This window comes from Trachypithecus francoisi, unplaced genomic scaffold (assembly GCF_009764315.1).
Source record: "Trachypithecus francoisi isolate TF-2019V2 unplaced genomic scaffold, Tfra_2.0 Lachesis_group19, whole genome shotgun sequence".
Taxonomy (NCBI): Eukaryota; Metazoa; Chordata; class Mammalia; order Primates; family Cercopithecidae; genus Trachypithecus; species Trachypithecus francoisi.
In genome coordinates this window covers 43,109,367-43,131,896 of record NW_022681464.1, presented here as the reverse complement: position 1 = coordinate 43,131,896, position 22,530 = coordinate 43,109,367, and the positions used below count along the sequence as shown (strand labels likewise).

Sequence of the window (22,530 nt, the reverse complement as noted above, 5' to 3'; positions counted from 1 at the left end):
ATTTGCCCCCTCAATGCCTTCCATTACAGTGAACAAACACACACACACTGCCCACTTTCTACCTCTCCTTCCTTCCTAGAAGCACATTTCCAACCCTTATCAACAAGCCCACAGTTAGCTTCCCGGCCTCAGAGTTCTTCTCTCAGCAGCTGCATCAGGCAGGCCACTCGCTCTTTCTCCAACATGCCATTTCCTCCCTTTCTGTGCTTTCCCTTTCTTATGCTGCTGAAGTGGTTACTGTCTCACTCCTGCCATTTAAAATGCTTCCTCGGCAAAGACATGGAATCAACCCAGGTGTCCATCAACGGTAGGCTGGATAAAGAAAATGTGGTATATACACACCATGGAATACTACATAGCCATAAAAAATGAAATCGGGCTGGGTGCAGTGGCTCATGCCTGTAATCCCAGCACTTTGGGAGGCCGAGGCAGGTGGATCACAAGGTCAGGAGTTCAAGACCAGCCTGGCCAAGATGGTGAAACCCCCATCTCCATTAAAAATACAAAAAATGAACCAGGCGTAGTGGTGGGTGCCTGTAATCCCAGCTACTTGGGAGGCTGAGGCAGAGAACTGCTTGAACCCAGGAGGCGGAGGCTGCAGTGAGCCAAGATCGTGCCACTGTACTCCAGCCTGGGTGACAGAGTGAGACTCCATCTCAAAAAAACAAAACAAAACAAAACATAAAACAAAGAAAGTAAGAAAAAGAATGAAATCATGTCCTTTGGTGCAACATGGGTGCAGCTGGAGGCCATTATGCTAAGTGAATTAACTCAGAAACAAAACCAAATACCCTATGTTCTCACTTGTAAGTGGGAGCTAAATGTGGGATATACATGGCACGAAGATGGGAATAAACATTGGGGAATATAAAAGGGAGAGAGAGGAAGGAGGGCACGGTTTGAAAAACTACCTACTGGGGACTATGTTCACTGTTTGGCTGATGGGATCATTAGAAGCCCTAACCCCAGCACCACTAAATATACCCATTTAACAAACCTGCCCATGTGCCCCCTAAATCTAAAATACAGACAAAATAAAATCCTTCCTCCTACTAAGGTCCAGCTCCTTACCACGTGCTCCGAGACATCCCAGGTTCCCACAGGCAGAATGAGTCCCTTCGTTGCTATTACCACCCTCTGAACATGTCTCCTAGTTCACTGCTGAACACGGTTCTCAATGACCACAGCTGAGAAGATTCTTTGAGGACAAGTGGATTATAACTATCTGTGGATTCTTAGTGTCATAGATACAGTAAGTACGGCACTAAAGGTTGGATTACATTGTGCTGAGAAGGGATTAACAAGCCTATCTTTGGGCTAATTTGTGAACGTGACAAATTGAGCTCTTTGGCTGAACTTTTTACAGAAGGGAACTGAGGTTTTCAGGCAGAGAAAACCTCCAGCTTCCCCAGGGCAGCCAGGGAACCATCTTTCCTGGAGGAGCTGGTGTCGAGGAGTCTGTAGAAGGCCTTTCTCCTGCTGCTGATAGCTCAGTACTCGTTGGCGCCTCCTTTCTTGGCTGATGTGCTGGGGGTGGTGGCTGGCGTGAAGCCTGGCAGTGCCTGGATGGGAACCATCACAGGCTACACTGCCAATTTCCTCTTTGACTCCTAGTTTTGTGCTATAGTTACGACAATTCTAGTTTAGGAATTGCTGGTATTTCCAGCAGAAACAGATAATTCATGACTACAGAATTGAAGGAATTTTCAAGGAAAGGTGCAAACTCCACCATCTCTGACAACAGAGAGGCCGTCCCTGCGGCCAGATTTAGGGAAAGGGTTGTTGACCAACTGCTTCTACTGGGCCTACCTGGAAGGACCCACAGCCTGGTAGCTGTGCACAGGAATGGCTGAGAAGGTGAGTTTGCAGAAGTGGAAACAGGCACAAAAGATGCTCCATTTATTTTGTAATCCTTACAGTAATCCCATGGTACAGGAGGGTGTGTATTAGTGCATGATTCCCTACACTTAACAGATGAGGAATCTGGGGCTCAGAGATGTTGTAATGGGCATGGGAAGAGCCAAGGTCTGAACCAAGGCCTTCTGATTCTATGACTTACTATAAATGAGGAAGGGCTACAACTTATACTAAAGGACAGAATATGGCAAGTGACATACAGAGAGGATGCTGATGATGGAGATAAAAGAGCCAGTTGAATAATCAGGTCAGGTTTCCTTCTTAGAAAGGGTGGAATTTTCAATTAGTATTAAAAGAACGGCCCTGGTTAAGCAGGCAGAGGGAGGAAGGCAAGGAGGAGCTGTCCCTGCACTGTCCCAGATAAAAGCCATTAGTCACATGTGGACATTTCAATTTAAATTAATACAAATGCAATAAACCTCAGAAGTCAATCTCTCAGTCACAATAACCACACTGAAAATACTCAGTAGATCCCTGCGACTAGAGGCTCTGCAGGGACTGTGCAGACCTAGAGCGTTCCAAACTGGCAGGGGTTTTCCTGGAGAGCTCCACTGTGCACAGGCCAGATAGCACCAAAGGCACAAGGAATGCAGTGCTGGGCGTGTGTGGCAAACAGCAAATACTTTGTCTGCCTGGCATTTCCAACACTTGTAAGAGAACGCTGGGAAGCAAGCTTGGGGGCTGTAGACTAGAGCCACACTGTGAAGGCACAGAATAGAGGCATCCTGAGGTTTGGGCTTTGTTCTGGATTCGACAGGAATCACTGAAGGATTTGGAACAGATGAGTGGTGTGTCAGGATCTAACGTTTATAAAAATTAATGCGGCACTGACACACAGAATGCATAGAAGACAGTGTTGTCTAAAAGACCACCAGGATGGCTGGACAGTAGGAGGGAGAGCTTTATCGGGGTTATCAGTTTGCAAGCTGGGAAGAGTCTCTAGCATGGACTGAAGGTGCTCTCTCTTTAGAACAAAGGACAGGTTGGGTTTTATGCCTCACCAGGTCTGTATCACACACACGAGTCATATATATCAGCAGATTTGGGGGAAAAGCTATACATATTTATAAGGGGAGCTGAGCACATGTGCAATAGGTAAACATACATCCCATGTTCACTTTGGGGTGGGATTTTTACTGTGAAAGGGAAATGGCATTTGGCTCTTTACATCAAAAGGTCAGCTACGGGACACAAAGACAGTCTGTGTGCAGCCTCTATGAGCTGCCAAAATGGGCTGGAGGTCTGCAGCTGCTTATCAGGAAAGAGCGTTTGCAAGGCTGGTCCTCTGTCCAATCAGAGTTGCAGTGGTCTGGGTTGTGACTCAGAGCTATAGCTCCTATTGGTAGGGAGTTTGGCCATAGGAACTTAGAGGATTTGCCATGACAGGCCCTGAACCGTCAACCTGTAGGTAACTCTGTTTCCTTAACCTTTCTGTCTTAGTTGGTAATGGGACATCCATTTTTGTCTCCGAGACCACAACAGCACAAGGTGACCAGTGTGGATGCTGGGATGACCAGTGTGGGCGCTGCTGCCGGGACTGATAAGAAAGACTGTGAGTTCCCAAGCTGCAGTGGAGGCACCATGAAAACAGGAGGCAGGTGTGCTGTTCACACGGTGTTTTTATGGCTTGACATTGGATTGGGCTGAGTACAAAATGAAGTTTGTTTTCAAACCTGAATGATAAGAAGAGGTATTGGGGACCAGGAGTCTGAAGATGAATGGACAAGCTTAGTTTCTGAGGTGCTTGTTTTGTGCCAGTTGCAGGACACAGAGGTAGAGATGGCCAATGAGCACTTAAATGCCCAGGTGTAACGTGCAGGAGGGAGGTAAGGCTTATGTCAGCTTCATCCCTATGACAGGTGAAAGGATGACAGATCGAGATGAGGAATGTTTGCAGAATGAGCATAAATTATTCAAAGGCTAAGACTGTAAATACACAGGTCACAAAATACCAATCTTAAATACCAGTTTATGGAAAAGGATCTATGAAAGTAACAGTGAGCGCTCAAGACGGAAAACTGTCAGCAATGTCTATAAAAACAATTTCCCTCTTCCCTTCCTTATGAGTTTGATGTCTTGGAACAACTTAAGAGATTTTGTAGTAAAAACAATTGCTAATATTTTTATTCTTATAATTAACCAGTATTTCCATACTTTTTATAAAAGGGCAACCTTGCCTCTCTCTTGCTTCCTCATCGATCCTGGGTCTGATGGCTGTTGCAGAAAAGAAGATGTTTTTTCTTGGCTGTGAGAGGAGCACCTGGAATCTTAATACACCTTCCTTGTATGTGAATTAGAAAGTTGTTCATTCTGACGTCTAGTGTTCATTGTAAACTTTTCTTTTCATGACTCTTTCAGTGACAAGTACTGTGAAAGGAATTTTAGGGCAGGCTCCTTGGGTGGAAAATAGCCAAGAATCCACATAGGTGGTTTCTTCCCATCCCCTACTGTGACAGAGGTCCGTAACTCTGGTCCCCACTTCTCTCAGCTCCAAGACATTTTATCTTCTGTTATCAGAACTATTCAGAGTGACTCAACAATAATTTTCCTAAATGACTGTGAGACCTCATTTGGATTTTTAATAAACAGTCACATTCTAATGAGGTCTTCATAAAACTGACTAAATATGTTTAGAAATCATTAGCTGAAATTACCGGTACAAACGCCTCCTTTGGGAGTCCTGCAGATTTGGTTATAAGACTTCTGGCAGATGGTGTAGCTCAACACCACAACACAGTTTTTGAATCTCCACACAAACGGTGTAAATGGGAATGCCTGGGAAACAGGCGACTGGATTAAAAAACTAAATGTCCCTCAGGTGGGTTCATTAAAGAGGGAAAATAATCACAACACGTTCCAGCGCCATTTCAATGCCAGGTGTGCAGCCGGCGGCAGGTGCCAGGAAAACCGACAAGGGTCCCTTCCCGAACACGCGGTCTAAAAGGGGAGGCATGGTGGTGACAAGGAAGTCTTAGACAATGACAGGTCCTGGCAGATGTACCGGGGACCCTGCTGGAGGGAAGTGCAGCATCTGTGTCTTCTGCACCAGGTGCTGCGACAGGAAAGGTCTCCTGGGGGCTCCAACACCAGCAATTAGGGCCACCTAATGCAGAGTGCTTCAGGGCAAAATGGGGGGAAGCAGGTCCCCAGCTCTGCCTTAATGAATCGGCAGCAACTCTGAGTAAACAAACATGCATCCGCCTAGCTCATGCTTAATGCATGAAGGACGCACCATGTGTGGTACACATGTTAAGTAGGTAGCTACTGTCCTTAAAAGTCATGTCATTTTGATTTCTTGGGTGGTTTCTTGTTGTTTTGAAGCATATAAAATGGAGGAGCTATCTGTAAACAAAAGGGCAGGAGTAACAATGGGAAACAGCCTGGAACAAGGAGAGTGCTTCTCCCATGAGGGAACATGACCTCTTGTCAAAACCCCCAAATCATGCCAGACATTTCAAGGACAGATACCATAATTTCATTACTAATTGAAGTCAGGCCCATCCAAGGGGTTGATGGCAATGAGGTGGGGCCTCTTCAGAGCTTACCCCTGTCCCCACCAACTTGGTAAGGATTTGGAAGAATTTTTTTTTTTTTTTTAAATAAGCTTACCATGGCCGGGCGCGGTGGCTCAAGCCTGTAATCCCAGCACTTTGGGAGGCCGAGACGGGCGGATCACGAGGTCAGGAGATCCAGACCATCCTGGTGAACACAGTGAAACCCCGTCTCTACTAAAAAATACAAAAAAAAACTAGCCGGGCGACATGGTGGGCGCCTGTAGTCCCAGCTACTTGGGAGGCTGAGGCAGGAGAATGGCGTAAACCCGGGAGGCGGAGCTTGCAGTGAGCTGAGATCCGGCCACCGCACTCCAGCCTGGGCGGCAGAGCGAGACTCCGTCTCAAAAAAAAAAAAAAAAAAAAAAAAAGCTTACCAGACCTAAAATGGTTGAGTTACTTTAAATCTACAGATTTAGATTTATGGGTAAACCAGAAACCTAGTTACCACCACCCACTTCAGCCACACCTTATTGGAAACAAAATTTCCATGGTTATTTGTCAGAAGTAATAGTTGCTGTCATAAAAATCACCAGTGACTATCCTGGACGTGACGGGTCCAGGTGCCTGATGAAGGAACAGTGACCACCACTGCATATCATTTTCATTTCTTTTCTAAACCCAGGTCGCTCTGAATGAAGCCTGGCTCCCTGCAAATGTGCCATGTCTGAGACACAATGGGCTTTAGCGTGTAATTATTATTTTTTGCTGCAGTAATTTTACAGCACAATCTTCTTTTGACTTTTCAACCAAAGACTATGCTGTCCTCATCTTTTCTTAAAGTAAAAGGCTGTATCGTATGAAATCAGCTTAACCTCTTAAGCCACTGGGTCCAGACACAGTGGTGTGCTTTGTAATGTCAATTAAGCAACAAATAGATGTGCCTTTATTTTTAAAAATCCAGTAATAGCTGTTATTTAGCAATTATCTACTTTTCAAATTTATTTACTTAGGACTGTCTTGTAAGCGAGCTCCAGTGCAAATACTGAACGTGTGCATGGGTGCACAGCTTTCTGGGATGCTGGGATTGTGAAGGGAAGGCACCCGAGAGTGGGCTCCAGGCACCTCTTTCTCCCCATCATACAGGGACGGTCAGCAAGGATGTGTGAAGTGAATGAAGGAGTCAGATGGGAGTATACCTCTCAGGGGAAGAAACACAAGCACATGAAAGCAGATGAAATGTTTAGGCTACATGAGGTGGCTCTGGTGTGCTCACACTATGCTGAGGTGCTCTCTCTATTCACCTTGCTAGGCATTTGCTCAGGGCCCTGGGCCTGGAAGGAGAGGCCACTGAGCAACGCTGTCTCTTTCCTTCAAGGAACTTGCTTTCTGGTGGAGCTGGCCTTTTTTTCCCCAATAGTCATTAATGTTTTCATAGTGAAAGTAGGTAGATTTGATGTGCGGAAGAAAAAGGGTCTTTTTCTTCAGTCTTAGGTTTGTTGGCGGAAACCTAAGGTTACACTAACAGCTGTACTACCGAGTCCCTGAAATGGGCAGGAACTTCTCTAACCTCCTGACATGTGGAAACTCACTGAATCTTTACAAGAACCCCATTAAGCAGGCTGTTATGGACTGAATATCTGTGTACCCCCAAAACTCATATGGTGAAGCCCTAACCCCCAAGTGTGACTGTATTTGGAGATGGGCCTCCAAGGAAATAATGATGGCTACATGAGGTCATTAAGGTGGGGCCCTCACCCAAGAGGATTCGTGTCCTTGTAAGAAGAGACACCACGGAGCTTGTGCTCTCTCTGACACATGAAGCTGCAGCGAGAAGGTGGCCACATGAAAGCCAGGACGGCCCGCACCAGAAGCAGAATCCTGCCAGACCCGGATTGGGACTGTCCAGCCTCCAGAATAGGAAGACAGTACATGTCTCTTGCATCAGCCTCCCAGCTTGTGATATTTGGTTATGGCAGCCCCGTCAGGTGGACACACAGTACTGCTAGTTTCCTCTTCCCAGAGAAAGGTCCGTGGAAGGAGAGGCCCAGCACCCTCTTCTAGGCCGGGCTGGTGGCCCTCCCTGCCTCAGCAGCCTCCTTGCCAACTCACCTGCACTGCCATGCTGGTACTTGGCAGAGACATCGTTGAAAGAAAGAAATGGTTTTTACACTTTTAGTACATAAAATATTGCTCTGGAAGTGTTTAAACTTGGCATAATAGCCCCATCGTACCTCCCCGCCTTTGTCTGGTCGCTTACTATATTCTTTGTCATACAGAGGATTTTACGTAAATCTTACTATCATACATTTTCCTATCCTATTCCTTAATATGGTGGGCTTTTGGAGTCTTACATCTGGCCTGTTTGGACCTACTGGTATATTCCTCTCTTCCTATCTATGTGTGGCACCTATAATTTTACCTTTTCCTGTAGTCTTGTCTGGTTTTGATATTGAGGTTATACTAGCCTCTTAATATGAAATAAGGGAAGAAGCTTTCTTTCCTCTTAAAACGAAATGGGGGAACAAGCTTTCTTTTCTGTTCTCTTAGATTAATTTTTATAAAATGTTTATGATTTATGTATTTTTATGTATTTATAAAATGTTATATATTTTTAAAATGTACAACATTTGAATTATCTGTTCCTTGAATATTTAGTACCTATAAATACACTGGTACATTTCCATGGGTCAATTTTTAACCAGAATTAGAGTTTAAGATAATTATTATCTACTCAGAATTTCTGTTTCTTTCTGAGTCAGTATTGGAAAGTCATATTTTTCTAGAAAATTACCTAATTCATCAAATATATTGTTATTCATATTATTCTATTGCAGTAAAAAAAAAATCTGCTATTGGCTATATGTGGTTTTTCTCTATTTATTTCTGATCTGTTGCCAGAGGTCCATGTTATTAACCTTTTCACAAACCAGCTTTTTATTTTGTTGAACTTCATTACTACTTCTGTGCTTTTTAAGTTAATAAATTTCTATTCATGTTTATTATTTCCTTTTTTTTTTTCCTTTGGTTTTGCTCTGTTCTTCATCTGTCTTCTTGAATTAGATGCTTAGTTGGTATTTCCTCTTTTCTAACAACAACATTTGAAAACATGTATTTCCTTTCCTGGTACCATATTATTTGCATCTGACAACTTTAATACTATAATGATACTTTATGAGTCACGGTTCTAATTATTTTCTGATTTGATCAGGTGTTTACTTTGGCCCTGGAGTTGCTGGAAGTGCCTCACCCACACAGATCCTACCTAAGTGAAGATGCTGTAGCTTCCATGTCAATTCCCTGGGCTGGCGGGTGCTCCTCTCCCTTCCCCTCCTCCCTCTCCCTACCTCTACTTCCCCAGTTTGCCTTTTCTCTGAGGGTCTACTCTTTGTGGGTTTTGGTTCTGTGTGGCAGTTGACATGCAAATTCTTAGCACTGTCCATGTCCACATTATTTCCTGCCCTCAGTGGGCTTTACAACCCAGGATCCAAGATCACAAAGACTGACGCTGCCCACCCTCCCCCAAGACTCACACAGAATCCCCTGCCCAGCCTCCTAAGGGTGCATGCAAGCGCTACACTCCCCAGGCTCTCTAGTCCTCACTTTATTTCTGGTCTGTAGTAGCTGTCTTTCTTAAGGGGTAAGCTAAACATTTAAAATATATATATTTGCATATGCATGCGATATACATATAAACATATTAAAATACATATTCATATTTTTATCTAGAATTTCTAGATGTTTATAGGAGGATTTTCAGGTTAATGTGCCATTTTTGCTAGAATTTGTGTGTGTGTGTGTGTGTATATATATCCTATTTATATTGTGTGTGTGTGTGTGTATGTATATATACACTTACTGAATATTCTCATTATGAGAGAATTGTGATGTCTTTCTTCTTCCTGGTTTGTGCTTCCTGAAACCTGAGACTCTTAAGAGACAATCCCTTTACAGTTCCTATCCCACTGCTTCAATTCTAGGATAACTTCTAGGCTGCCTTTGCTGAGGGCAAATCTCATGAAGCCAACTTCTCTTCAGTTAGCACAACCATGGAATTCAACCTACTGTAAACAAGGCACCTGCACGCTGTGTGTTTGCTCATTTTAAAATTTCACTTTGGAAATAATCCTATAGCATACCACTACTGAAATTACAACTATGTAAAAGTTTCCTGGTTAAATAAAAGTACTGCTCATAAACAATTACTAAGGAGAAGGTAGTAGAAGACCTTCAGAAAGATGATGTTTTCCATTCTACAGGTTTGGAAACTGAGACACAGGAAAGGCCAATTTAAGCAAGAGAAGATGCTGGAATTCTAATCTAAGGATTGAATCCAGAGCTGCACACCATTTTTAGAGCCAATTTTCTTGAGTTTGGGAATGTAGTCATGTCTAATGCAGCACCCATTGAGTTTTGACACTCAACAATCAGCATTCATGCTTAGAGGTATTTTTGTGCACTCAATATAGCCCGATAACAACTGCTTTTAAATCTTGAGTGCCTTTCTGTCTGTTGCTATCGCAACAAATGAAAGCAATTCAAGCTATGTTTACTGATAATTTATAAGCAAGTGCAGCAAGCAATAGGAGGAGCTGCAGTAGTTAATGTTTTTGGGAGTACACATAATACTTCAAAAGCTTGCCTCATGCCTTACTTTCTGTTACCAACTAAGCAAGGAACAAAATGGCCATTTGCAGCAGATGGTCCACTCACCCTTCCCACTTCCACAAGATTGGTCACCATGATGATGCTTGCAGTGTTTTCGTGCCACACCATCCTCCAGAAGTCATAGATGGTCTCCTGCATTGGCCCTGCAGCAAAACAGAACAGAAACTTTTTGTTGTTGTTGTTGTAAGTTTCAACTGAAAAATTTCCGGTGCTTGCGAATACATCTATTAATACCCACATGCAGTTCCCTCACTTTTACAGATGGACATAGGTCTCTAGTGTCAATGCAAAAAGATACTCTTTCTGAAACTGCCCCTACAGAAATATCACATTTTTCATTCGTTGCTGAATTTTCTCATGTCATCAAACATCTGCATTTGAGTTCTTTTTACCCTTCTTAAACTACTACCATGAAAGGAAGTTATTTCTCCATCATTTAGCTCTTTATCTCCATAGTACTCGAGTGAAATTTTAAAAAATAGATAACATTACTCTTTCTGCTAACAATTGGCAGATATTCCAGGGAAGTGGTATATAGAATGAAATGAGCCTCTTCTTGTTCCTAATATTTTTCTTTTTCTGTGCTATCTGTCAAATTAATCCATTTTTTTTTCCGCCTGACTTTCTAAAGTAAGAGAGAGAAGTTAAGAGTTTTAAGCAGTTGCGCTTCCTCTCACTGAACATAAAGATTCCGGGCAGAACATGAATGGCCATCTACTTCCTTAGCTCTTGGGATCTGAGCATTAAAAAGCTCTTTCCTATGGCTTGAAAAAAAATAAAAAAGGAAAAATACATATTACAAAAGACCAATGCTACAGAGAGAATCGGGTACAGAAAGTTGGAATTTACAATTTCTTTTAATTCAGATTAAAAAAAAAACCCAAACTCGACTTTGTGCCCATGCATACTTGAGGGTATAAATGTAATAGTAGAAATCTTTATAAGACATATAGAAAGGCAAGGAAATGAGAGAAATGCAACTTCAAAGGCTTGGAGAGTCCCACGGTATATGTGAAATCATACAAACGTTCAGGCACATCCAGGACCAGAACCCAATTGTACTAGGCATCTTGACATTTCAGATTGCCGGAGCTGGAGCTCAAATATTTGAATTTGAGATTTGCTTCTGCCTTTTAACTGGCTGTGTGATTTGGGGCAAGTTACTTAGCCTCTATGAGTTTCAATATCTTCTTTCTTTATATACTGATCACAGTAACACCTCTCAAGGTTATTTTGAGGATTCTTGGAATTAATGTATACTTAGGCATTTTATAAACAACAAAGCAATAGAAAGAAAATGAGATGCATTTAAGGATGTTTATTAATAGCTGTCCTTTTGCTGCAGCCTGGACACTGAACAATAGTGACGCACCCAAGAGGCCCTTCAGTCACTCCCCATCCCTCTTGACCAATTAGCAATTGGTTCTTGTGTAATTTTTCTTCTCCTTCCTCCCTGTCCAGGCCTCCTTCCTTCCCTTCCACAACACAAATTCCTATCATTTCTCCCTTGCTGCTTCTGACTACACTGTTACCCCCCCATAAAAGCTGACTTGGTCTCCCGATGTCTCTGCATCTAATCCCTTTGGGGAAGGGACCATGCACGCCACCTCCCACAAAGCTCCACCAGTCGTTTTGGCCACGTCCCTTGGCATGTGCGTGCCATTCTCCTGATGCAGAGGCTGAAGATTTCAGTGACTTTAATCTAAGGTTACAGAGGGGACAAGTAAACATCGGATTCCATCAATCACTACAGTTCTGGCTTGCAGAGAGGTACATTCATTGTGTACTTAACAGCTTGTTACTTATTCACAAGGGGGAGAAAAAGCAGAGTCCATCTTTGAGCAAACAGCCCAATGTGACCCCTGAATCAAAGGGGGGCCTTCACTAGGTACACAGGCCTGTGCCACCTACTCAGAAATTTCCAGAAATAGTTCTGATGACAGTGGCTCTAATGGATGAATCAGAGGTCCCAGCATCACGGACAGCTTGTGCCTGCAGGAAGAGTAAAGCCACCTCCCTTGTCAGGGCCCAACAGGGGTCTTCTCAGAGACACTCTAGGCAAGGGCCCCATTTTGCCTCCAACATATTCCTCACTCACCCCTTCTTGCCAGTTGACATCCTGGGACTGATTGGTGTAAGACCCTCCTGGAGGGGAACTCAGCCTTCTCTGTTTGCTGCTGTTTTCTTAGTGCCCTAGGAAATGCCTGGCACAGAGCAGGAACCCAGTGAATCAGTGAATGGGTGGTGAGTCTGTATGCATGTGTGTAAATCGTATTATGATGACAGTGTTATGTTAAACCCATACCAGGTACGTCAAATTAAGACATAATGTTTGTACGATTCCCTTTCTCAACTTACATTTCTAAGATAATCTGGAGAAGCTTGAAAACACAGCACCTTTCCTCCTTTTCAATTCATGGAAAGGCAACATCTTCTGCAAGGATTTCTTCAGGAGGAGCATGATTATCACTCTGTCCTCAGAGCACAGCCTTGGAGCTCTGGAATTAAACCACTGCTCCCAGGCACTAGACAGATCACTCCTCTCGGTTTCCCCACCCAAGGCTGTGCTTCCAGCTTAGCTCAGTCCATCACCCTAGGTAACCACAGTGCAATCCTAGCTTCCCAGTGCCTGTTCTCTATGGGAGGCACTGATTCTCAACCCTAGCTGCTTATTAAAATGACTGTGGAGATTTTAAAAAATTCTCATGTCCTAACTCAAGAGACTCTGACTGAACTGGGTTTGGGTGGGGGTTGGGTCTGGGTGTGTTTGCAGGTCTCTCCTGATCTATAGCATCAAGGATGTCGGCTTTGTCTTCCAATCTAACCATCAGGTGCTCTCCTATGGAGTTGTAACTGTGAAATGCCAAAGATTTGTTTGTTCTGAATCTCCTGACTAGTCTAACCTGGACTGCAAGCTCTGTGAACCATGGAATCCTGTTTTCCTCGGATGTAGAAGGAACTCTATTCATAACATGTCATCTAGGAATATGACCATGCCACCTCACCTCTGCGGCTAGGCATCAGTTAAGATGGCCTGGGTTTTTACATATACATAAAGGGTGTTTATAAGCACTAGCAGCTCACTTGGCTGGTAATACACACTTAGTTTTTGTGATTTTCTTGTCCATTGACCTACGCTCAAAAAGATTAGGATACAAAAATAAACTAGGTGAAATTCTTTTCAATGCTAAAATTAGATACGTGGATCCAGAAGAACAAAAAGAGTTTGGTGTTAAAATCTAAAAATGAAATTGAACACGAAGATTATTCTAAATAGATCCCAGAAAGAAAAAAAAGTGCAGGCAGAGACATCTCCCTGCGGTGCTGCTGGCCTCGCTCTCTCCTGTCTCCACTCTCCTGCAGGCACCGGGTGCTGTGCAGCCAACACTTGGCGGCTGTTCCTTCTGCCACACACGTGGCTCCCTCCCTGGCCTGGTCATTGTGGTGGCTCAACAGTAAAATTGCTCAGGGGTGAGCACTGGTGATTTGTGGCTGATGATTCAAGATGTTTTTCCAAATGTTCATTCAAATCCTGTTTTTTATTTTTGTGTTTTTTTTTTTTTTTTGAGGGTAGAAAATAGGGAAGGTGTCCAAATAAGGTTTTTAATGCAGCCTGTATCAATCCTGCTTTTCTTTTCTCTTCCATGTATTTCAAATTATTTCCCAAGATCTCAATAAAATATTACTTAGCTACCTGTCTCCTGGCAAAATCAGAACGTACCCTCCAGGCCAGGGGAGGGGTGGACTTTACTGTCACCAAAGCTACTCCATTTGGATTCAGCAGCTCCTGGTGGGGTCTGAGTGACCACGACCATCATGAGCCAACATCACAAGTCCAAAGATGTGAGCCTGGTACACAAGGAGGCTCCTCTTAGCACCCATGCCCTTGAAGGACCTAAAGACAGGGGGAACAGCATGGGAGGTCAGTAACCCTTTGCCTTTGACCTCTGACTCCCAAGATCACTGTGGATTGCTCACAGAGTGCACAAACCAATAAACTCCCAAGATTTTTTCAGAGCAAGGAGCTCTGAAAAGCCTCTTTCTCTCAAGGTGTGAACAGGCGCGACTGCAAGACAGGGCATTTGATTTCCACAGTTTCTGGCTGGGGGGAGCCACTGTAATTGCTGTGGTGGTGCATTTACAGATGTTTGCACAATAGGCAAGACAGTTCATCTCAGCAGTTGTCCCCCTGTGGGAAATCTGAAAGGTAACATCTAGAAATGTCAGTAATATCAGGCCAGTAATACATTCCATCTCCTCCAGCTGGCAGGCACACAGAGACCTCTGCTGAGAAGGAAAGGTGCAGGGGCCATTCTTGCCACCACCAAGCCCCAGAGGAAAAAAAAAGGGTGGAAAGTTTTTTTCTTTTTCCAGTAAAAAACATTAACTATTAACAAGCAATGAAAAGCATAAATGAAAAAGATTCAAGGATGGGCTTTACTGTATAAGATGAGTTCTCTAGTTCATGGGAAGTGAGAGATACTAAAAATGATCATTTCAACAATGTATCATATTCAGGTGATGGGTGCCCTAGAAGCCCACACTTCACCACTCAGCAATACATCCATGTAACACAACTGCACTTGTACCTTCACCACTCAGCAATACATCCATGTAACACAACTGCACTTGTACCTTCACCACTAAGGAATACATCCATGTAACACAACTGCACTTGTACCTTCACCACTCAGCAATACATCCATGTAACACAACTGCACTTGTACCTTCACCACTAAGGAATACATCCACGTAACACAACTGCACTTGTACCTTCACCACTCAGCAATACATCCATGTAACACAACTGCACTTGTACCTTCACCACTAAGGAATACATCCATGTAACACAACTGCACTTGTACCTTCACCACTCAGCAATACATCCATGTAACACAACTGCACTTGTACCCCCAAAGCTATAAAAATGATTGTTTTCAAACCTTGATGACTTGTACCCCTGTTTTTCACATTTCAATTTCAATACACTATGTTTTCTGTGTTAACTAGAGCTGCTGAGAAGTCAAGGTCCCTTAAGCTCACAATGGCATTTTCGAGTTTTTTGAAGTAAAGAAAGATAATATAAATACGAATTGGCATTCCATCATAAACAGAATAATACCTAATGTCCCTTAAACACTTACTATTTGCCAGGTCCTGTTTGAAGTAGTTTACATGTACGATTGCATTACATTTAGCAAACACCATCCTATGAAACAGGTCCTATTGCTCACCCCCCATTTTACTGACGGAGACTGAGGCACTGGGAAGTCAAGCAAGCTGTCCAAGGTCACACAGCTAATGAGCCATGGGGCTGAGTTTTGAACCAGGAGTCTGACTCCATTACATCATGGCGCCTCATTTGAACATCGGATGCAACTCAGAAGGGCTCTACCAGACAGGTGTGTACCACACAATCCCAGCAAGAAGAAAACAGGAGAGAACCCATGTTAACCACACTGAAACCGCCTCTTTAAAGGTGTTTTCATCTCAGGTCACTTCCCTCCTTTAACTCCTCCAAGGGCCTCCCACAGATACAGGATCAAATTCAGCTTCACAGCACAGCCAGCCCCCAAGCGTCTCCGCTTAGCTAGCAGGACTACTTCAAGAGCACAGCACACCCTGCTTCCCCCGCTTCATTTCTGTCCCTGCTCCAAACCCCAGCCACCATGACAACTCACCCATTTACCAAGTGGATGAATACAACTCCCCAGACCCACATGGGGGTCCCCTGAATGCGTTCCCTACCCCTCAGCTAGGGCTCATCTATGATGACTGTAAACCCCGCATGTCATTTTCCTGTGTAAATCTTCCCACGGCTTTCCGTTGCTCTCAGAGTAAGCCCTAAATTCTTTAATAAGGCAAATGTGGTCCCACAGTCTGTCCTGGACTGTGTCAGGGTGCCTTGCCCCTCCCTGACCATCTATCTCCCTCACACTCCTCCCCAGCGTCCTCCCACAAGACCCCCCTCTGCTGATGAGTCAGTTAAAGCCTGCACGTCTCCTTGCTGGTTTCAGCTTAGCAGTCTGAAAGTCACTTCCTCAGGCCACTTTCCAAGACCCAAGTGGAGGCTCCCTGTTTCTACATGATGTTTAAAGTGAGTTGTGGTGCCAGTGTGTTTTCCATGCATGTTTTCCTAACGTGGCCTCATGCCAAGCTTGCTTTGTCCATTTATACCACTGTCCTGGCCTCACTGGGTGAGTGGCCACCCCTGCACGCAGCAGTTAAGCACTCAGCCTAGTATTAAATGGCAGGCATTCTGTGAGTATGGTAGAGATGTAAAGGTGAGTAATATATACGGTCTCCACCATTCAGAAACTTGAAATTTTCTAAGGTAGAGATAAGAACAGCCCACACTCTCATGTAAAGTACAGTAAGGTAAACATCCTGAGACACTTAAACCTCGAACTGATGTAATTCCAGCCACTCAGAGGCTGAGACGGGAAGACTGCTTGAGCCCAGGAGTTTGAGACCAGCCTGTGCAACATACTGGGAACCTATCTCAAAAAATAAATAGATTAAAAAAAACTCTTCAAACTGAGCTATGCATACCCTGGGAGATACATAAAGACTATCCAAGGCATATATGAGTAGTTCTTCAAGTATTAATTTCCAGATAGTTAATATCTATAAGGACTCTGCTAAAACTTATTCCCTAGGCAGGAGTCTCCAGCCTCCATATGCAATAGTCTTTTTTAAATTTCCTCTTCTTTTCTCTTTTCATCTATTTCTTTTTAAAATGTATTATTATATATATTTTTTGACGACTGCTCTGTTGCCAGGCTGGAGTACAGTGGCATGATCTTGGCTCACTGCAACCTCCTTCTCCTGGGTTCAAGTAATTCTCCTGGCTTAGCCTTCTGCGTAGCTGAGACTATAGGCACGCACCACCACACCCAGCTAATTTTTGTATTTTTAGTAAAGATGGGGTTTCACCAACATCTCGATCTCCTGACCTCGTGATCTGCCCACTTCACCCTCCTAAAGTGCTGAAATTACAGGTGTGACCCTACCTTTCCCTTCCCCTCTCTTCTTCTCTCATCCTCCTCCTTCTCTTGCTTCTTTTTCTTTTTTTTTTTTTTTTTTTTTTTTTTTTTTTTGTTGAGACGGAGTCTCGCTCTGTCGCCCAGGCTGGAGTGCAGTGGCCGGATCTCAGCTCACTGCAAGCTCCGCCTCCCGGGTTTACGCCATTCTCTCGCCTCAGCCTCCCAAGTAGCTGGGACTACAGGCGCCCGCCATCTCGCCCGGCTAATTTTTTTGTATTTTTTTAGTAGAGACGGGGTTTCACCGTGTTAGCCAGGATGGTCTCGATCTCCTGACCTCGTGATCCGCCCGTCTCGGCCTCCCAAAGTGCTGGGATTACAGGCTTGAGCCACCGCGCCCGGCCTTCTTTTTCTTCTTATTCCTCCTCCTCCTGACCCTCCCCTTCTCCCTCCTGCTCCTTCTCTCTCTCTCTCTCTTTTTTTGAGACAGAGTCTAGCCCTGTCGCCCAGGCTGGAGTACGGTGGTATCATCACGGCTCACTGTAGCCTTGACGTCCTAGATCCAAGTGATCCTTCCACCTCAGCCTCCTGAGTAGCTTGGACCACAGACACTACGCACAGCTAATTTTTGTATTTTTGGTAGAGATGGGGCCTCACTATGTTTCCCAGGCTGGTTTTTAACTCCTGGATTCAAGCAATCTGCCTGCCTCATCCAACTAATTTTTGTATTTTTGGTGGAGATGGGGGTCTCACTATGTTGCCCAGGTTGGTTTTTAACTCCTAAATTCAAGCAATCTGCCTGCCTCATCCTCTCAAAGGGTTGAGATTACAGGGATGACACACTGTGTCCAGCCTCACGATAGTCTTTCATACACTTGAAAAAAACACCTACCTCAAATATGACCATGGGGCACTGCCCAGCTGTAAAAACCTACAGGTTTGCGCTGGAATACTGGCTCCAGAAACTCACTTCCCTGTCTGAAACAATTCTCTTAGGAGTAAGTAAAACTTAGTCTTTTGGCTAATGTTACGATGTTCTGAACTCAGAACCCCTGACGCAGTAGAGGTTGGCAATATTTATTACTATGTAATTTTTATTTATTTATTATGAGACAGAGTCTCTGTCACCCAGGCTGGAGTGTGGTGGCTCGATCATGGTAAGAGGTGACAACGTGCTAGCAGCCCTCACTCACTCTTGGCGTCTGCATCCGCTCTGGCCATGCTGGAGGAGCCCTTCAGCCTGCTGCTGCGCTTTTGGGACCCCTCTCTGGGGCTGGCCAGGCCGCAGCCGGCTCCCTCTGCTCACAGGGCGGTGTGGAGGGAGAGGCGCAGGGGGAGCCAGGGCAGCGCAGCGCTCGCAGGCCAGCACCGGTTCTGGGTGGGCTTGGGCTCCGTGGGCGCAGGTTGCGGGTGCTCTGCGGTCAGCACCTGCCAGGCTTGATTGGGGGATGAGCTCCCTCTGGGCTGCTGGAGTGCAGGGGCCAGGTGCTGCAAAGTCCCTTGGCCAGTGCCAATGAGATGAAGCCAGCTGGGCTTCTGGGACTCTGGGAAGGGAGGGGACTTGGAGAACTTTTCTGACTAAAGGATTGTAAGTGCACCAATCAGCACTCTCCGTCTAGCTAAAGGTTTGTAAATGCACCAATCAGCACTCTGTGTCTACCTAATGGTTTTTAAATTTACCAATCAGTGCTCTGTGTCTAGCTAATCTGGTGGGGACTTGGAGAACTTTTGTGTCTAGCTAAAGGATTGTAAATGCACCAACCAGCACTCTGGGTCTAGCTAAAGGTTTGTAAATGCACCAATCAGCACTGTCAAAATGGACCAATCAGCTCTCTGTAAAATGGACCAATCAGCAGGATGTCGGTGGGGCCAGATAAGGGAATAAAAGCAGGCCACCCGAGCCAGCAGTGACAACCTGCTCGGGTCCCCTTCCATGCTGTGGAAGCTTTGTTCTTTCACTCTTTGCAATAAATCTTGCTGCTGCTGCTCACTCTTTGGGTCCGCGCCGCCTTTATGAGCTGTAACACTCACTGCGAAGGTTTGCAGCTTCACTCCTGAAGCCAGTGAGACCACCAACCCACTGGGACGGATGAACAACCCTGGACGTGCCACCTTTATGAACTGTAACACTCACCACAAAGGTCTGCAGCTTCACTCCTGAAGCCAGCGAGACCACGAACCCATCAGAAGGAAGAAACTCTGGACACATCTGAACATCTGAAGGAACAAACTCCGGACACACCATCTTTAAGAACTGTAACACTCACTGCGAGGGTCTGCGGCTTTATTCTTTAAGTCAGCGAGACCAATAACCCACCAATTCCAGACACAATGGGTCATTGTAACCTCTGGCTTCCGGGTTCAAGTGATTTTCCTGGCTCAGCCTCCTGCGCGGCTGGGACTACAGGCGTGTGCTACCATGCCCAGCTAGCTTTTGTGTTTTCAGTAGAGATGGAGTTTTGCCATGTTGGCCAGGCTGGTCTCCAACTCCTGACCTGAAATGATCTGCCCGCCTCAGCCTCCCAAAGTGTTGGGATTACAGGCGTGAGCTGCCATGCCTGGCCATATTTACTCTTTTAAATCGAACCGGAATGCTTTCGAGGAACGCCAGATTTTCTTGGATGAAAACCGTAAGTGAAAGTTTCGGCCGGGCGCGGTGGCTCAAGCCTGTAATCCCAGCACTTTGGGAGGCCGAGACGGGCGGATCATGAGGTCAGGAGATCGAGACCATCCTGGCTAACATGGTGAAACCCCGTCTCTACTAAAAATACAAAAACTAGCTGGGCGAGGTGGCGGGCGCCTGTAGTCCCAGCTACTCGGGAGGCTGAGGCAGGAGAATGGCATAAACCCAGGAGTTGGAGCTTGCAGTGAGCTGAGATCTGGCCACTGCACTCCAGTCCGGGCGACAGAGCAGGTCTCCGCCTCAAAAAAAAAAAAGAAAGTTTCATGAGTTTTCTTTCAGGTTTGATATGCTTGAATCTGTAAGGCAGTTAAAAAAATCACATATCATATTTATCTTAATCACACCAATCCTCATTTTATCTTAGAAAATATTTCATACTGTGTATCTCTTATTAACAAACACACTTATATAAACATGATGAAAGTTTTCAATATCAAACTCAAATGTTTAGAGCAGGTGCATAATTTCTTCAAACTTCTTTTGGGGATATACAAGAAGAAGTCTGAAGGCCAGGGTCACTAACTGATGTTTGAGGATGCCTGTGGCAGTCAAAGTCAGGAAGAGCTTAGGTCTGACTGGCGAGGCAACAGCAGGACTAGCATTGTTGAAGTCAGGCACCTGCCATGGGTCTCAAAGGACAGGGTGCAACTCTGAAGGGGGGGGAGGGGAGGGGGAATGGGAGGGAGGGGGAGGGGGAGGGAGGAGGGGAAGGAGGGAGGGGGGAAGGGAGATGGGGAGGGGAGATGGGGAGGGGGGAGGGGGAGGGGAGATGGGGGATGGGGGGTGGGGAGGGGAGATGGGGAGGGGAGATAGGGGAGGGGAGATGGGGAGGGGAGGGGAAATGGGGAGGGGAGGGGAAGGGAGGGGGAAGAGGGAGGGAGGAGGGGAGTAGGAGAGGAGAGAGGAGGGGAGGGGAGGGGAGGGACGGTGGGGCTGGCACGTCTTCCAGCAGGAGCCACTTGTTGCCACTTGGGAAGGGAAGGGACTCCCATGGGGCCCTCTTGTAAGAAATGTAAAATTCTGATAAGATTTACAAGTTCAGAGTTTAGGAGTGGAAGACAACCCTGACAGATACTAAAAACATGACTAAGGAAAGTTCTAGTTTTAGAATCAAAGCTCGGGAAAGTCAGAGAAAGAAAACAGAGGAAGAAGTATTCGGTTGTCAGAAAGGACTCTAGCGGGGGCACCTGTACTGCAAGGAGGTTTGATCAGGTGTGGGCTCAGCCTTAGGTGTGACCAGCTATTAGCAGCCGAGGATGAAGTAAGTGGAACAGGAGGAGCAAGGTACAGTGGGCTGAGAGAAATGGTAAACTGAGCCCAGCGACCCAAAGCCAAGTCCAAAGGCCCCCACTGAGCTCTCCTGCATGTTCCGGACAGATGCCAGTGTTCAGAGCAGAACTGTCTACTCTTTCCATTGAACAAAACTCCTAAGACACAGGAATCTATTGAATGTGAACAGTGAAGAACAGTGAACAAAAAGATCATGGTCTGTATTAATGAGAGGGAAAGTTTAAACATATTTTATAATTTTACAATTATTATGGCAAGAGTGGCTCCCTGGGCATCCAAATGGCTGGTGGAGATCTGCAGCAGAAATGGCTGGTGGAGATCTGCAGCAGAAATGGCTGGTGGAGATCTGTAGCAGAAATGTCCAGGTGGTGATGGGTCCGGAATCCAACAGACAGCAGCAACGTGGCTGCAGGTGATGGCTCAGCACAGGGAGAGCCTGGGGGCAGGAACGTCAGAGCTCGTAGGGCAGGGGCCAGCCTCGTGTGGCTGGCACGGCCAGCGTGGGCTCCAAGGCTCCCCAGTGTGGCAATGAGGCTCAGGTGGGATCAGGAACCAGGGGATTAGTGGATAGGCTGACCTCTTGATTCAGACCAGGGAGGACTGGGGCTGTACTAGGAAGACAGTGTTAAAACCAAGGGGGACTCTTGCCATCCCTAAAGCTCTGTCAGCAATAAGAGACACCAAGGCTTCTAGCCTGGAATAAGGGGAACCCGGGACAAGGGTGTTGGACAGATAAACAGGTATAACTAGACGGCCCCCCTGCCAGGCAGGTGCTGGATGCTGCTTTTTTTTTCTCTTTTTTTGAGACAGAGTCTCGCTCTGTCATCCAGGCTGGAGTGCAGTGGCGTGATTTTGGCTGACTGCAAGCTCCTCCTTCCAGGTTCATGCCATTCTCCTGCCTCAGCCTCCCAAGTAGCTGGGACTACAGGCGCCTGCCACCACGCCTGTTTAACTTTTTGTATTTTTAGTAGAGACGGGGTTTCACCGTGTTAGCCAGGAGGGTCTCGATCTTCTGACCTTGTCATCTGCCCGCCTCAGCCTCCCAAAGTGCTGGGATTACAGGAGTGATGGATGCTGCTCTTCATACGCACGATCTAATTCACTCCCCACCACAGCAGTGTGAGGCACCTACTCCAGCACAAGAAACAGGCTTAGGAGACGAAGTGCCTTTGTTACAGCTGCAAGGCCAGTATGTGGCAAAGCTGGGATTCCAATTCAGGTCAGCCCAGCAACACTGTTCTGACTGCAAAATGAACTCAACTGCCTGCGGGAATGTTCGTTTCTAGCATGGTTCTGGGACCTGAAGGAGGGAGTGTGTGGTGTGGGTACACACCGAATGGCAGAAGTGCGAAGCGAAAGGGGAGGGACGTGAAGGCAAAGCAGCGGCAGGAAACTGGGCTCCGTCCTTTGGGCACTGGCAGCCCGTTCCCTCTATCAGCCACGAAGACGGCTGAAGGTGGGACTTGAACGCAGAAGACGATGAGCCTGAGAGTCAGGC

At 45.7% G+C, this 22,530-nt stretch overlaps 1 protein-coding gene across 12 annotated transcripts in view; it reads right to left on the bottom strand.

The window, feature by feature from the left end:
- PTPRM (protein tyrosine phosphatase receptor type M) overlaps positions 1–22,530 on the bottom strand; it is an 864,300-nt gene that overhangs the window by 58,457 nt on the left and 783,313 nt on the right. For all 12 annotated transcript variants that reach the window (XM_033178310.1, XM_033178302.1, XM_033178303.1 and 9 more), the window contains one exon: positions 10,122–10,219. In XM_033178310.1, coding sequence (XP_033034201.1) covers positions 10,122–10,219 — 98 coding nt within the window. The remainder of the gene's footprint in view (positions 1–10,121; positions 10,220–22,530) is intronic.